Raw genomic sequence first — 14,153 nt, forward strand, 5'->3', positions numbered from 1 at the left:
CTAGTAAGCCTGGTTGGTGCATGACCCATCATGAAAGCGTTTCTGTTTTACCTGTGTCCTAACAGTTGAGTCTACGTGCCCAGGACAGCATGCTTGTACCTTAATTGAATATTTAATCACAGAAATACAATAAAATTAAAGCTGCTCATCAGTTGAGTTGTGTGCCCATGACAGCATGCTTGAACCTTAATTGAATGTATAATCATAGAAATACATTAAAATTAAAGCGACTTGTTGATTTTGTGTGTCCAGGACAGCGTGCTTGAATCTTAATTCATTATATATGTATAATGACAGAAATACATTAAAATTAAAGTGACTTGGCAGTTGATTATGTGTGCCCAGGACAGCATGCTTGAACCTTAATTGAATATACATGTACATATATTATGACAGAAAAGCATTAAAATTAAAGCTACTCACCAGTTGAGTTGTATGTCCAGGACAATATGTTTGAACCTAAATTGAATATATAACCACAGAAATATATTAAAATTATAGCGACTCACTGTTGATTTTGTTTGCCCAGGAATTAATAAATAATCACATATATATACCTTAAAATTGAATATATAATCACAGAAATACATTAAAATTAAAGCGACTCATTGATTTTGTGTGCCCACAATAGCATGATTGAACCTTAATTCAATATATATGTATAATGACAGAAATACATTAAAATTAAAGCAACTTGGTAGTTGATTTTGTGTGCCCAGGACAGCATGCATGAACCTTAATTGAATATACATGTACATGTATTATTACGAAAAAGTATTAAAATTAAAGCAACTCACCAGTTGAGTTGTATGTCCAGGACAATATGCTTGAACCTTAATTGAATATATAACCACAGAAATATATTAAAATTATAGCGACTCACTGTTGATTTTGTGTGTGCCCAGGACAGCGTGCTTGAACTTTAATTGAATATATTCAAATTAATATTAAAGAAACTCAGCAGTTGAGTTGTGTGCCCAGGACAGCATGCTTGAACCTTAATTGAATATATTAAAATTAAAGCTATGCAGCAGTTTATTTTTTGTGCCTAGAACAGCATGCTTGAATATATAACCACAAAAACACTTAAGGATTGTCTGTTATTTCTTTTACGTTCATCGGGGTATGAACAAAAAAAAATCATCCGCAAACTGTGTGAATTGGCGAAGCCGTTCTCACATAAGTTTGCGGATGATTTTTTTCGTTCATACCCAGATGAACGTAAAAGAAATAACAGACAATACTTATAATTAAATTTGAATCATACATGCTAATAATAACACTAAAACGTCATACTTTATTTTGAATTATTAACAATAACGCTCATTAAAGGGACACACCCTAGTTACGGCTAGTTGTTAACCATTACGGCGTTGTTTTTCGCTATTAAACCCATTTTTTCACAAATAAAATTGCACTTTACTTACCGTTTATTATTTAGAATATACATTTCCATTCACCTGAAGTGTTTTTTGGTAATCCTGGTAATCCTGGTTTTTGTAATACCACAAAATGCATTTTTCGTATTTCTTAAAAACGGACGCACGTTTGAGAAAAAAACGTTGAGCAGACAAGGTCTAATCTATTTTTAGACGGGATATTTCCATTTTAATGTCACAGACGTTGGTATACCACGTGACCGTTATCATTTTGGTTCGGTTTGTTTTCTCGTGCACGGTTCGTGCAATCAACATCCGATTTGTTGTTGTTCATTTGTGAGATTTTTCTTCACAGTTCGTGAACATTTTCAGTAACAATAAAGTTCAGACAAGTAAGTGTCTCAATACAAAACGTTACAAACCCTTAAAACCAATAATTTTGCTAAGTCTTACGATATCTGGAGAGGGGATACAACCAGGACAGAACAGTTGGAACATGTCCAGGAGAGGTGAAAAGAACGCACCCCAAGTCTGTGCGCACTCTGTGAAATTTGTCGTGACGTAGGCATTGTTGTGCTTCGAGCGACATCTACCGGTGACATCAGAATACTAACTTTCAAAATTATTTCAAGCAATTGGGACATGGGGATTCCCATGGTATTTATCGATATAAAACCTGCTTTTTCACTCCATTTGATAAAAACGTGATCTAAGTGTGTTACAGGTTTGTAGATTAACCCAATTATAATTTATTTTCGCTGGATGGAACTAGGGTGTGCGGCTTTAAGACAACTTGCCCATATAAAATGACGTCATCACATATGACGTTTCCTGACGACGTAATTTTTACATTCATCGCAAAATGAACAAACTCCCGTTGCTACGTCTGGACCAATCGGATGACGTTATGTTGTAATGAATGTAACAGAAATTTAATTATATTAAAATGAAAGCAACTATAAGCAGTCGAGTTGTGTGCCCAGGACAGCGTGCTTGACCCACATATGTGATTTCAGGTTGGAGTTGAAACACGTGTACCGTGTAAAGAAGCTGAAGAGTTTTCAGGCCGGCTCGAGTCACATCGGCTCTCGCTTGATGGCCTATGGGGTCGTCCTTGCTTTTGTCCTCTCGCGCCACCGTGAGGGCTTTCGAGCTCGCAACATATTCCTCATGTTGCCCATGTTCGGCGTTATCTCCAAGCAGGTGATATTCCGTATGGGTCTCGCAGTTTCTGCAGCCGCTGAATTACTTGTCACCATTTCAAGATTTAGGGTATTTGATATTTTATGTCTTATATTTTACTAACAATTTGCCAAAATTACCTTTAATGCTTGAATGTGGCCACCCACCCATCAATTAACAAGTAAATAATGTAAATATGAACAGAACTACAGCTCCATCAAATTTCATTTCTACATACAACAGCTGAATTAGTTGTCATGGTTTCAAGATTTAGGGTATTTCATATTTTATGTCTTATATTTTACTAACAATTTGTCAAAATTACCTTAATGCTTAAATCTTTGCACACACACCCCACCCCCACCCCCACCCCCACCCCATCATTTAACGTTTTAATAATTCAAATACAAATATAACTATAGCTTTATCTGACTCTGCTCATTTTTACAACATCTGAATTTATTGCCATGGTTTCAAGATTTAGGGATTTTCATGTGCTGTATTATGGTAACAATTTACCAAGCCATTAAATCCCTAATCAGTCCTCTACCAATCATTATAAGCCCCTCTTTGACGGGTCGTATTATGGTATTGTATTGTCCGTCCATCCGAATGTCCAATCATCCATAAATCCATCCATAAACCTTTTGTTTCTGGAGCGTAATTATCTTTCTTATCAATTCCTATAGGATCATCAAACCTTGCGTGCAAGTACAACTTGTTTAATCTTTAATTGCCTCGTATGCTTTTGATCGTGGGATCGAACCACCTCAACAGATTATTGCTAATCAGTGCCCCACGATGGGTATATCATAAACAGTGGTATGTGCTATCCAGTCTGTGTAAAAGTTTGTATAAAGGATCATGCTAATGAAAAAATGTAGCAGATTTTCTCTAGATTGTTTCAAAATTACCAAATGTTTGACATCCAATGGCTGATGATTAATACTGGTAGTAAATCAATGTTTTCTAGTGGTATTATTAAACAAAAAACCTTTCTCTCTTGGAAAAGATGAAAGCAAATTGTATTACTGCAACAACCACTTTTAAGAAGAGCCAGGACACTTGTATCATAACCTGTTTATAAAGAACTCTTGTATAGCCACCACCTGCTTATAAAGGACATTTGTATTAGCTTGTGTAACCACCTCATTTTTATGTATAACAACCTGCTTAAAATGGACACTAGTGTATCCCACCACCTCTGTATGTATAACTACTGCTTAAAATGGACACTAATGTAACCACTACCTGTATATTTATAACTACTGCTTAAAATGGACACTAGTGTAACCACTACCTTTTTATGTATGTATAACTACTGCTTAAAATGGACACTAGTGTAACCACTACCTGTTTATGTATGTATAACTACCTGCTTAAAATGGACACTAGGGTAACCACTACCTGTTTATGTATGTATAACAACCTGCTTAAAATAGACACTAGTGTAACCACTACCTGTTTATGTATGTATAACAACCTGCTTAAAATGGACACTAGTGTAACCACTACCTGTTTATGTATGTATAACAACCTGCTTAAAATGGACACTAGTGTAACCACTACCTGTTTATGTATGTATAACTACCTGCTTAAAATGGACACTAGTGTAACCACTACCTGTTTATGTATGTATAACTACCTGCTTAAAATGGACACTAGTGTAATCACTACCTGTTTATGTATATATAACTACTGCTTACAATGGACACTAGTGTAACCACTACCTGTTTATGTATGTATACCTACTGCTTAAAATGGACACTAGTGTAACCACTACCTGTTTATGTATGTATAACTACTGCTTAAAATGGACACTAGTGTAACCACTACCTGTTTAGGTATGTATAACTACCTGCTTAAAATGGACACTAGTGTAACCACTACCTGTTTATGTATATATAACTACTGCTTACAATGGACACTAGTGTAACCACTACCTGTTTATGTATATATAACTACTGCTTACAATGGACACTAGTGTAACCACTACCTGTTTATTTATGTATAACTACCTGCTTAAAATGGACACTAGTGTAATCACTACCTGTTTATGTATGTATAACTACCTGCTTAAAATGGACACTAGACTAACCACTACCTGTTTATGTATGTATAACAACCTGCTTAAAATGGACACTAGTGTAACCACTACCTGTTTATGTATGTATAACAACCTGCTTAAAATGGACACTAGTGTAACCACTACCTGTTTATGTATGTATAACTACTGCTTAAAATGGACACTAGTGTAACCACTACCTGTTTATGTATGTATAACTACCTGCTTAAAATGGACACTAGTGTAACCACTACCTGTTTATGTATGTATAACTACCTGCTTAAAATGGACACTAGTGTAATCACTACCTGTTTATGTATATATAACTACTGCTTACAATGGACACTAGTGTAACCACTACCTGTTTATTTATGTATAACTACCTGCTTAAAATGGACACTAGTGTAACCACTACCGTTCGTGAGTTATTTCGAAGCCTGTAATAGCCACTGATTACTAAATCAATGTACTGTATTGCTGTTGTTGGAGGCAGGAAGTAGCCCAGTGGTAAAGCGCTCGCTTTATGAGCAGTCAGTCTGGGATCAATCCCCATCGGTAGGACCATTGGGTTATTTCTTGTTCCAGCCAGTACACCACAACTGGTATACTAGTATCAAATACCTTGGTTTGTGCTATCCTGTCTGTGTGATGGTGCATATAAAAGATGCTTAGCTATTAATGGAAAAATGTAGTGTGTTTCCTCTCTAAGACTATATCAGAATTACCATATGTTTGACATCCATAGATGATGATTAATAAATCAGTGTGCTCAAGTGGTGTCGTTAAACAACACAATCTTTTTAACTTTATACCAGAATTATCATATGTTTGACATCAATAGATGATGATTAAACAAAACAATCTTTTTAACTTTATATCAGAATTAAATAAAACAATTTTTTTAACTTTATATCAGAATTACCAAATGTTTTGACATCCAATAGCCGATGATTAATAAATCAGTGTGCTCTATTGCTGTTGTTAATCAAAACAGACTTAAACTTAAACTCTGTTTTGTGTTTTAACAGACGTTTCTGTTGTTGGAGGAGACTGAACATAGCTCTTCCGTGGTCCACAATGATCTGCCGGCCAAGACTCACGACTGTTTTATCAGGATGAACAATGTGACTGCAAAGTGGGACAAGGTTGGTTGTTTTATTAATTCTCTTTTTCAAAATAGATCACATGTTCCGTGGGATGAGTGGGGTTTTTTCAGGATAGCTCATATATATCCTGTAGGAAAAGGTCATTGTAAAATGAATTCGTGATTTTCCTCACTGCCTGTTTTCTGAGTAGGTTATATCCTATATGATGGGTGTTTTGGGTTGTTTTTTTACAGTGGCCTATATTAGTTATTTTCCTAAGTAGGTCACATATCCTATATGTTGAGTGTTATTTTCATGAGTATGTGTTATGTCCTATGTTGAGTGTTTTTTCTAGAGTAGGTCACATATCCTATATGTTGAGTGTTATTTTCATGAGTATGTGTTATGTCCTATGTTGAGTGTTTTTTCTAGAGTAGGTCACATATCCTATATGTTGAGTGTTATTTTTCTGAGTAGGTGTTATGTCCTATTTCATATATGTTGAGTGTTTTTTTCTAGAGTAGATCACATATACTATATGTTGAGTGTTAATTTTCCTGAATAGCTGTTATGTCCTACGTCGTATATGTTGAGTGTTATTTTTCTAGAGTAGATCACGTCCTATATGATGAGTGTTATTTTCCTGAGTAGGTGTTATGTCCTATGTCCTACATGTATATGTTAAGTGTTATTTTTTAGAGTAGATCACATATTCTATATGTTAAGTGTTAATTTTCCTGAGTATGTGTTATGTCCTATGTCATATATGTTGATTGTTATTTTTCAGAGTAGATCACATATCCTATATGTTGAGTGTTAATTTTCCTGAGTAGGTGTTATGTCCTACGTCATATATTTTGAGTTTTATTTTTTAGAGTAGATCACATGTCCTATATGACAGTGTTATTTTCCTGACTAGATCACGTCCTATATGGCAGTGTTATTTTCCTGACTAGATCACATGTCCTATATGATGAATGTTATTTTCCTGACTAGATCACATGTCCTATATGTTGAGTGTTATTTTCCAGAGTAGATCGCATGTCCTATATGACAGTATTATTTTCCTAACTAGATCACATGTCCTATATGATGAGTGTTATTTTCCTGACTATATCACATGTCCTATATGATCAGTGTTATTTTCCTAACAAGATTACATGTCCTATATGATGAGTGTTATTTTCCTGACTAGATCACATGTCCTATGTGTTGAGTGTTATTTTCCTGACTAGATCACATGTCCTATATGTTGAGTGTTATTTTCCTGACTAAATCACATGTCCTATATGATGAGTGTTATTTTACAGAATGTTGACCAGAACACTTTAGAAAAAATTTCTCTGGATGTGCGGCCGGGAGAGCTGGTTGCTGTCATTGGACCAGTTGGAGCGGGCAAGGTACTAGTAATAAACCGTTCTATAGATACAGAATATCATTTTGATATCTTGTTTATTTGACGAAGTTTAGATACAGAAAATACTACATGGGTGGTCGTTAGATACCGTTTATCTTACAACAAGTTGTTTAAAAAACGTATCCAACGAGAGAAAGCTTGTTGGATATGTTTTTAAACAATGAGTTGCAAGATTAATAGTATCTAATGGATACAAATGTATTATTCTATTTCTTACATATCTTCAGAAAACAATTTTTAAATATATTTAAAAATGCCTTTTCCAACTAAAACCTATTTACGGCCCTAGCGCATAGAGTTAACTTGTGCATCACAGACAAGTCAATTTTAGGTTAACTTGAACGTCACAGAGTGATCGTTTTGACCTTGCTTTTTTTCACTGGATGGTATAGCATTGGTGACCTGGTCATCACCTAAGATATATAAGTATACTTTTATTATTTGTGTTTACTATCATGAATACAGTATTTTGTTATTTGTATTTAAAATGTTGAATACAGTATTTTGTTATTTGTATTTAAAATGTTGAATACAGTATTTTGTTATTTGTATTTAAAATGTTGAATACAGTATTTTGTTATCAACAATTTAAAATATTTCTTGTCGTTGTAGTCTTCGTTGCTGATGTCTCTGTTAGGAGAACTGCCGGCCAGCGAGGGATCAATTGCAATAGGCGGCAGAGTGGCCTACGTATCCCAGCAGCCTTGGGTCTTTTCCGCCAGCGTTCGACAGAATGTTCTCTTTGGTCAGCAGATGGACGACTCGTTCTACAGCAAGTGTCTAAGTGCTTGTGCACTCAACAAGGTAGAAACATAAATTATAATTGTGACACGACCAGTTTAATTAATTTGTTAATTTATTTCAACTTATTTTTGTGCTTATATCCAATTAAGGTTCAAGCACACTCTCCTGGGCAGACACCTCAGCTATCTGGTCTGTCTGTCCAGGACAGTGGGTTAGTGGTTAGTTATTAGTGATTTGCACATTTCATTTAATTTTATTTCATTTCAACTTATTTCCGTGCTTATATCCAATTACGGTTCAATCACACTGTCCAGGGCACACACCGCAGCTGTCTGGACTGTCTGTCCAGGACAGTGGGTTAGTAGTCAGTGGTTAGTGAGAGAGAAGAGGTTGTAGTGGCCTTACACCAACCTACCCACTGAGTCGTTAAAACTCGTTCTGGGTGGAAGCCGGTACCGGGATGTGACCCAGGTATCTACCAGCCTTATGTCTGATGGCTTAATCACTGCACCATCAAGGCTGGTGACCGCTTTTAAAGCAGCAAGTTCCTTTTATTTGTAGAAGGGCAAGATTGAGCTGCTTGGTCGTAGGATCAAATCACCTCTGTGGACCCATTTTCTGATTATTTTTTCCCCAACCTAACCAGTACCCCCACTACTGGTATATCAAAGGTCGTCGTATATGCGTTTCTGTCTGTAGGAAAGTGCATATAAAAGATCCCTTGCCACTAACGGAAAATGTAGCAGATTTCCTTTGAAGACTGTTTTTAGAATTACCAAGTGTTTGACGTCTAATAGCTGATGATTAATCAATCAATATGTTCTAGTGGTTTTGTTAAACAAAAGAAACTTTTAAAAAAAAATCCCTGATTTGTTTCAAACATGGAAAGTTATTTTTTGTCAGCAACTATGCTTTTATTTTACATAATTTAACAGATTTTTCTATTCAAGTTTATTACACTGTAACTGTTCTCTTTTCTTTTTCTTTTTTTTGAAGTTTACATATATTTTGCAGCTGTTGATTGTATTTCAAATGTATAAATCTAAATAGTTGATTTCTGTATCTAAGAAGTCCATACTACATGCAATTCTTGTATCACTGTATGAAGGACTGAATCAGAAAGTGTACTTCTGTTGTAATATTAAATACATGTAATGTGTGGTATTGATAAACAACTTTTACCATAAACCCGGGGCGGGTCGTAGCCCAGTGGTAAAGCACTCGCTCGATGTGCAGTCAGTCTGGGATCGATCCCAGTTGGTGGGCCCATTGGGCTATTTCTCGTTTCAGCCAGTGCACCATGACTGGCATATCAAGGACCGTGGTATGTACTACCCTGTCTGTGGGATGGTGCATATAAAAGATCCCTTGCTGCTAATCGAAAAGAGTAGCCCATGAAGTGGCGACAGCGGGTTTCCTCTCTCAATATCTGTGTGGTCGTTAACCATATGTCTGACACCATATAACCGTAAATAAAATGTGTTGAGTGTGTCATTAAATAAAACATTTCCTTCCTTTACCATAAACCCATAAATAGGGGTTGCCTGATTAGCACTTGTTTGAATCCTGTATATAATGGATGATTAACTAATGTTCTGAAGTATCTTTAAACAAAAATTGCTTCATTTTTCAGGATCTTGACATTTTTCCGAATGGTGACAGCACCCAGATTGGTGACCGTGGGGTCAGTCTGAGTGGAGGTCAAAGGGCAAGGGTCAGTTTGGCAAGGTCGCTATACACTGATGCTGATATTTACTTGCTTGACGATCCACTGAGTGCAGTAGACGCGGCTGTCGGAAAACATATTTTTCAGAGGTATGTTTTGTTGTTAATATCAGGATTGCTTTACTAGAAGGGTTCTTTTTAGTTACCTAATGATCCAACTGGAAGGGAATATGAGTTTCATCTCTCTCTGTCTGTCTGTTTGTCCATCCATCCGTCTGTCCGTCTGTGTATCCCATATATAGTTATACAGATCTGACATTTATGGGAATCGATCCCCGTCAGTGGGCTCAATGGGCTATTTCTCTATCCAGCCAGTGCACTATGACTGGTATATCAAAGGCTGTGGTATGTGCTATCCTATCTCTGGGATGGTGCATATAAAAGATCAGTTGCTACTAATGGTAAAAAAGGTAGCAGGTTTCCTCACTAAGACTATGTCAAAATGTCCAAATGTTTGACATCCAATAGCTGATGATTAATAAATCAATCTGCTCTAGTGGTGTTGTTACACAAAACAAGCTTTTTCGTGGGAATATATTCAAGGGCCATAACTCTGTCAAAAATGGAATTTGTTCATGTGTGACAGTTATGGTCCTTGAACTTGTGAGGCCAGATAGGGGACATGTATTATTTTAGCAGTACTTACTCTCAGAATGATTACTGTCATTAATTTCAGTTCGGTTTGAAATAAAATAAAATAAAACTTGTAAAGGAAAAATGTTTTGGAAATAACTGAAATGTTCTCTTTTTATGTGCAATTTGTAAAAATATGGTAAAGATATAAATAAAATGGCAATACTTGACCATTGTGAAGAATGTTGTCTTGTCTATATTTCCTCAGCTGATGTATCCTACACACATTTAAATAAATCCTACGGAATGTATCGTCATCTATGAGACAGATTAACAAAAGAATAATCAAACGGGCAATTCCACAGTGAATGTTACATTTTCAGTCAATTTTGAATTTGATATACCTGTATTTTGGCTACTTTTGTATCCAAGCATGTCTCACTATTACATTCACATCTGCTAACAAATATGCTCAGGTGTTATAAATACAGGTTATTATACAAGCTTGTGTGTTGTACTGATTTTATGAAACAAGTGTCAGGATTTTTGTATTGCCTGAGCGAGAGTGAGGTTAATACATAAATCCTGACACGAGTTTCATAAAATCAGTATAACTCACACACGATTGTAATCATTTATTTATTATCAGTATTATTATTGTCATTTTTTATTATTAATAAGGGCCGTCTCCAAATGTTTTAACCGCAACTAGAAGGAGACGATGAAATGACGTCATATTTCACATGGACTAGGACTGGGGAAGCGACATCATGTTATGATGTCACTTCCAAAAATTACGTCATTACACTTGTTATTTATATGTATGCTTCATATGATTTTTTATTAACTTGGTTATGTTGAGCCATGTGGATAATACAAACATTTATTATCCACATAGTTCAAGATATTCAGGAAAATATAACCAGTATGACCCACATGTGTCATATTGATATTACGTGCACATCGAATGATGTAATTTTATGAAGCAACATCATAACTTAAAGCCGCACACCCTAGTTCTATCCAGCGAAAATAAATTATAATTTGGTTAATCTACAAACCTATAACATACTTAGATCACATTTTTATCAAATGGAGTGAAAAAGCAGGTTTTATATCGATAAATACCATGGGAATCCCCATGTCCCAATTGCTTGAAGTAATTTTGAAAGTTAGTATTCTGATGTCACCGGTAGATGTCGCTCGAAGCACAACAATGCCTATGTCACGACAGATTTCACAGAGTGCGCACAGACTTGGGGTGCGTTCCTTTCACCTCTCCTGGACATGTTCCAACTGTTCTGTCCTAGTTGTATCCCCTCTCCAGATATCGTAAGACTTAGCAAAATTATTGGTTTTAAGGGTTTGTAACGTTTTGTATTGAGACACTTACTTGTCTGAACTTTATTGTTACTGAAAATGTTCACGAACTGTGAAGAAAAATCTCACAAATGAACAACAAGCAAACGACAACAAATCGGATGTTGATTGCGTGAACCGTGCACGAGAAAACAAACCGAACCAAAATGATAACGGTCACGTGGTATACCAACGTCTGTGACATTGAAATGGGAATATCCCCTCTAAAAATAGATTAGACCTTGTCTGCTCAACGGTTTTTTCTCAGAGGCCCGTGGCATTTTATGAAATACGAAAAATGTATTTTGTGGTATTACAAACACCAGGATTACCAGGATTACCAAAAAACACTTCAGGTGAATGGAAATGTATATTCTAAATAATAAACGGTAAGTAAAGTGCAATTTTATTTGTGAAAAAATGGGTTTAATAGCGAAAAACAATGGCATAATGGTTAACAACTAGCCGTAACTAGGGTGTGTCCTTTTAATGTGGCTTCCTCAATGTAAACGTTTATCAAAATTACATCGTTTCGTCGTCTCTTTTTAGTTACGTTTTAAATCTTTTGACATGGTCCAAGCTTGCTATTCACGAACATAATATTTTGGATAATGTGGATAATAAAGAAATTATTACACTTGTGTGGGAATCGTACTTATTTTACGAAACTCGTGTCAGGATTCATGTATTACCCTCACTTTCGCTCAGGTAAAACAATAATCCTGACACTCGTCTTATCAAATCAGTACAACACACAAGCTCATATAATAATCTCTATATATTATCCTCGCTCTCATTCGGGCAATACAACAATCCTGACACTTGTTTCGTAAAATCAGTATGACACACAAGCTCGTATAATAATTTCTATGCCTGTTCTTTTGTCACAGAGTTATTCAAGGTGTTTTGAAGAAGAAGCCGAGGATTCTGGTGACTCATCAGTTGCAGTACTTACAGGCTGCAGACCGCATCCTTATTCTTAAAGAGGTCAGTTCTCGTATTGTCATAGGCTGTTTCAGATTGACCGGCTTAAGATACAATATTTTATCAAAATGAAAATCTTTCTTTTATAAGGTCAAAAACAAAAAAGAAGAGTCGGTCTCTGATCAGACCAACTCATTCCAGCCAGTGCACCACGACTGGTATATCAAAGGCTGTGGTATGTACCACCCTGTCTGTGGGTTGGTGCATATAAAAGATCCCTTGCTGCTAATCGAAAAGAGTAGCCCATGAAGTGGCGACAGCGTGTTTCCTCTCTCAATATTTGTGTGGACCTTAACCATGACTGACGCCATATACAATGTAACCGTAAATAAAATGTGTTGAGTGTGTCGTCAAATAAAACATTACCTCCTCCTTCTGATCAGACCAAAGTTCCAGAATTGATGTGGCAATGGGGCTTTTATTATTTTTTTCATTTTTCATTTTTTTTTAAAGCATGGATTGCACAGAAAAGGTGGGTATATTTGATACCGAAATAAGGGACATATTTAAATTGAAATCAAAATGCACATCTTAGTTCATATGTGGTGGCTTCAAAATGCGGTTTTTCATCATAGCAAGATAAACTCGGCAAAAATCGACATCAATACCATGGAAATTAAAAAAACAAAAAACGTAGACGAGCAAGGGTCAAAATTAACATGCACGCTGACCAGAGACCATTTATTTTGTTTAGCCTAACAGTTAACTTTTTTGATGTTTATGATGTTTTGTATATACCTGTAGCTTTATTGTGTACTGTTACAGATCAGGTTTAACTTTCATGGTGATTTACCCATTTTTCACAGAGTTATACCCCTTGAGTTCAGGAGATATGAAAATTTGTTGGGACCTTTAATACTTTAGCAGATCTCTGAGAATGCTTCTTTAGCTAAATGTTGTCTAACGGTCACATATTTAATATTGTCTATCTAACTGATTTTAACACAGGGCAGACTGATGGGCACGGGAACCTATGAAGAGTTATCAAGGTCAGGAATCGACTTTGCATCTCTGCTGAAGGTCGAAGAGAAGGACGAAACCGGCGTGCCAGGATTTTATTCATCACATGCAATCGGGCAGTCATCATCGAAAATCAACAACATCGGATCAACAGTGTCGCTAAATTCCATCACCTCAGATTTCGAGGTAAAGATTGTGATTTTTTCTTTAATAAATGTTTTTACCCACTTTCTTGACACAAAGACAGTCCAAGCGAAAGGGTAAGCAAAAGCTGAGTACATGAATCGCCAATAATATTATGTAATACCAGGGCTGTTTTTTGTTTTGGGGGGCAACTGAGTAGTTAATGGTCTAAAACTCCTTAAACAGTTAAGAAGATAATTTTCTTTAAGTTTCTAGAATTCTTTCCGCAAGCTACGGCCCTGAATACATGTATGTAAACTGGACCCTCTGTAAACCAGAATTCTCACAAAATTTGATGTTTTTTTCATGGTCTCTTTTTAAATATCAGTACAGAATAGCACCTCTCTCAACTGAATACACTTGGTGTTTTTTGTAAACTTTCTTTAGCCTAGTTTGAACCAACAATGTTGTAGGCTACTTTGTTCTACTTGTGTAGGTTTTTTTTTTTTTTTTTTTTTTTTGTAAACGTTCTTTAGTGTAGTTTGAACCCAAAATGT

At 35.8% G+C, this 14,153-nt stretch overlaps 1 protein-coding gene across 4 annotated transcripts in view; it reads left to right on the forward strand.

Moving 5' to 3' along the window:
- Positions 1 to 14,153, forward strand: part of LOC121372089 (ATP-binding cassette sub-family C member 4-like) — a 106,633-nt gene that overhangs the window by 65,252 nt on the left and 27,228 nt on the right. For 3 of the 4 annotated variants that reach the window (XR_005957884.1, XR_005957886.1, XM_041498357.1), the window contains 7 exons: positions 2,396 to 2,651; positions 5,655 to 5,771; positions 7,022 to 7,111; positions 7,741 to 7,932; positions 9,506 to 9,687; positions 12,420 to 12,516; positions 13,462 to 13,659. Coding sequence is in view for 1 of the 4 variants with exons in the window: in XM_041498357.1 (XP_041354291.1) it covers positions 2,396 to 2,651; positions 5,655 to 5,771; positions 7,022 to 7,111; positions 7,741 to 7,932; positions 9,506 to 9,687; positions 12,420 to 12,516; positions 13,462 to 13,659 (1,132 nt within the window). In the remaining 3 variants the exon portion in view is untranslated. The remainder of the gene's footprint in view (positions 1 to 2,395; positions 2,652 to 5,654; positions 5,772 to 7,021; positions 7,112 to 7,740; positions 7,933 to 9,505; positions 9,688 to 12,419; positions 12,517 to 13,461; positions 13,660 to 14,153) is intronic. The other variant, XR_005957885.1, reaches the window with a different exon arrangement.

Source organism: Gigantopelta aegis, chromosome 1, assembly GCF_016097555.1.
Source record: "Gigantopelta aegis isolate Gae_Host chromosome 1, Gae_host_genome, whole genome shotgun sequence".
Taxonomy (NCBI): Eukaryota; Metazoa; Mollusca; class Gastropoda; order Neomphalida; family Peltospiridae; genus Gigantopelta; species Gigantopelta aegis.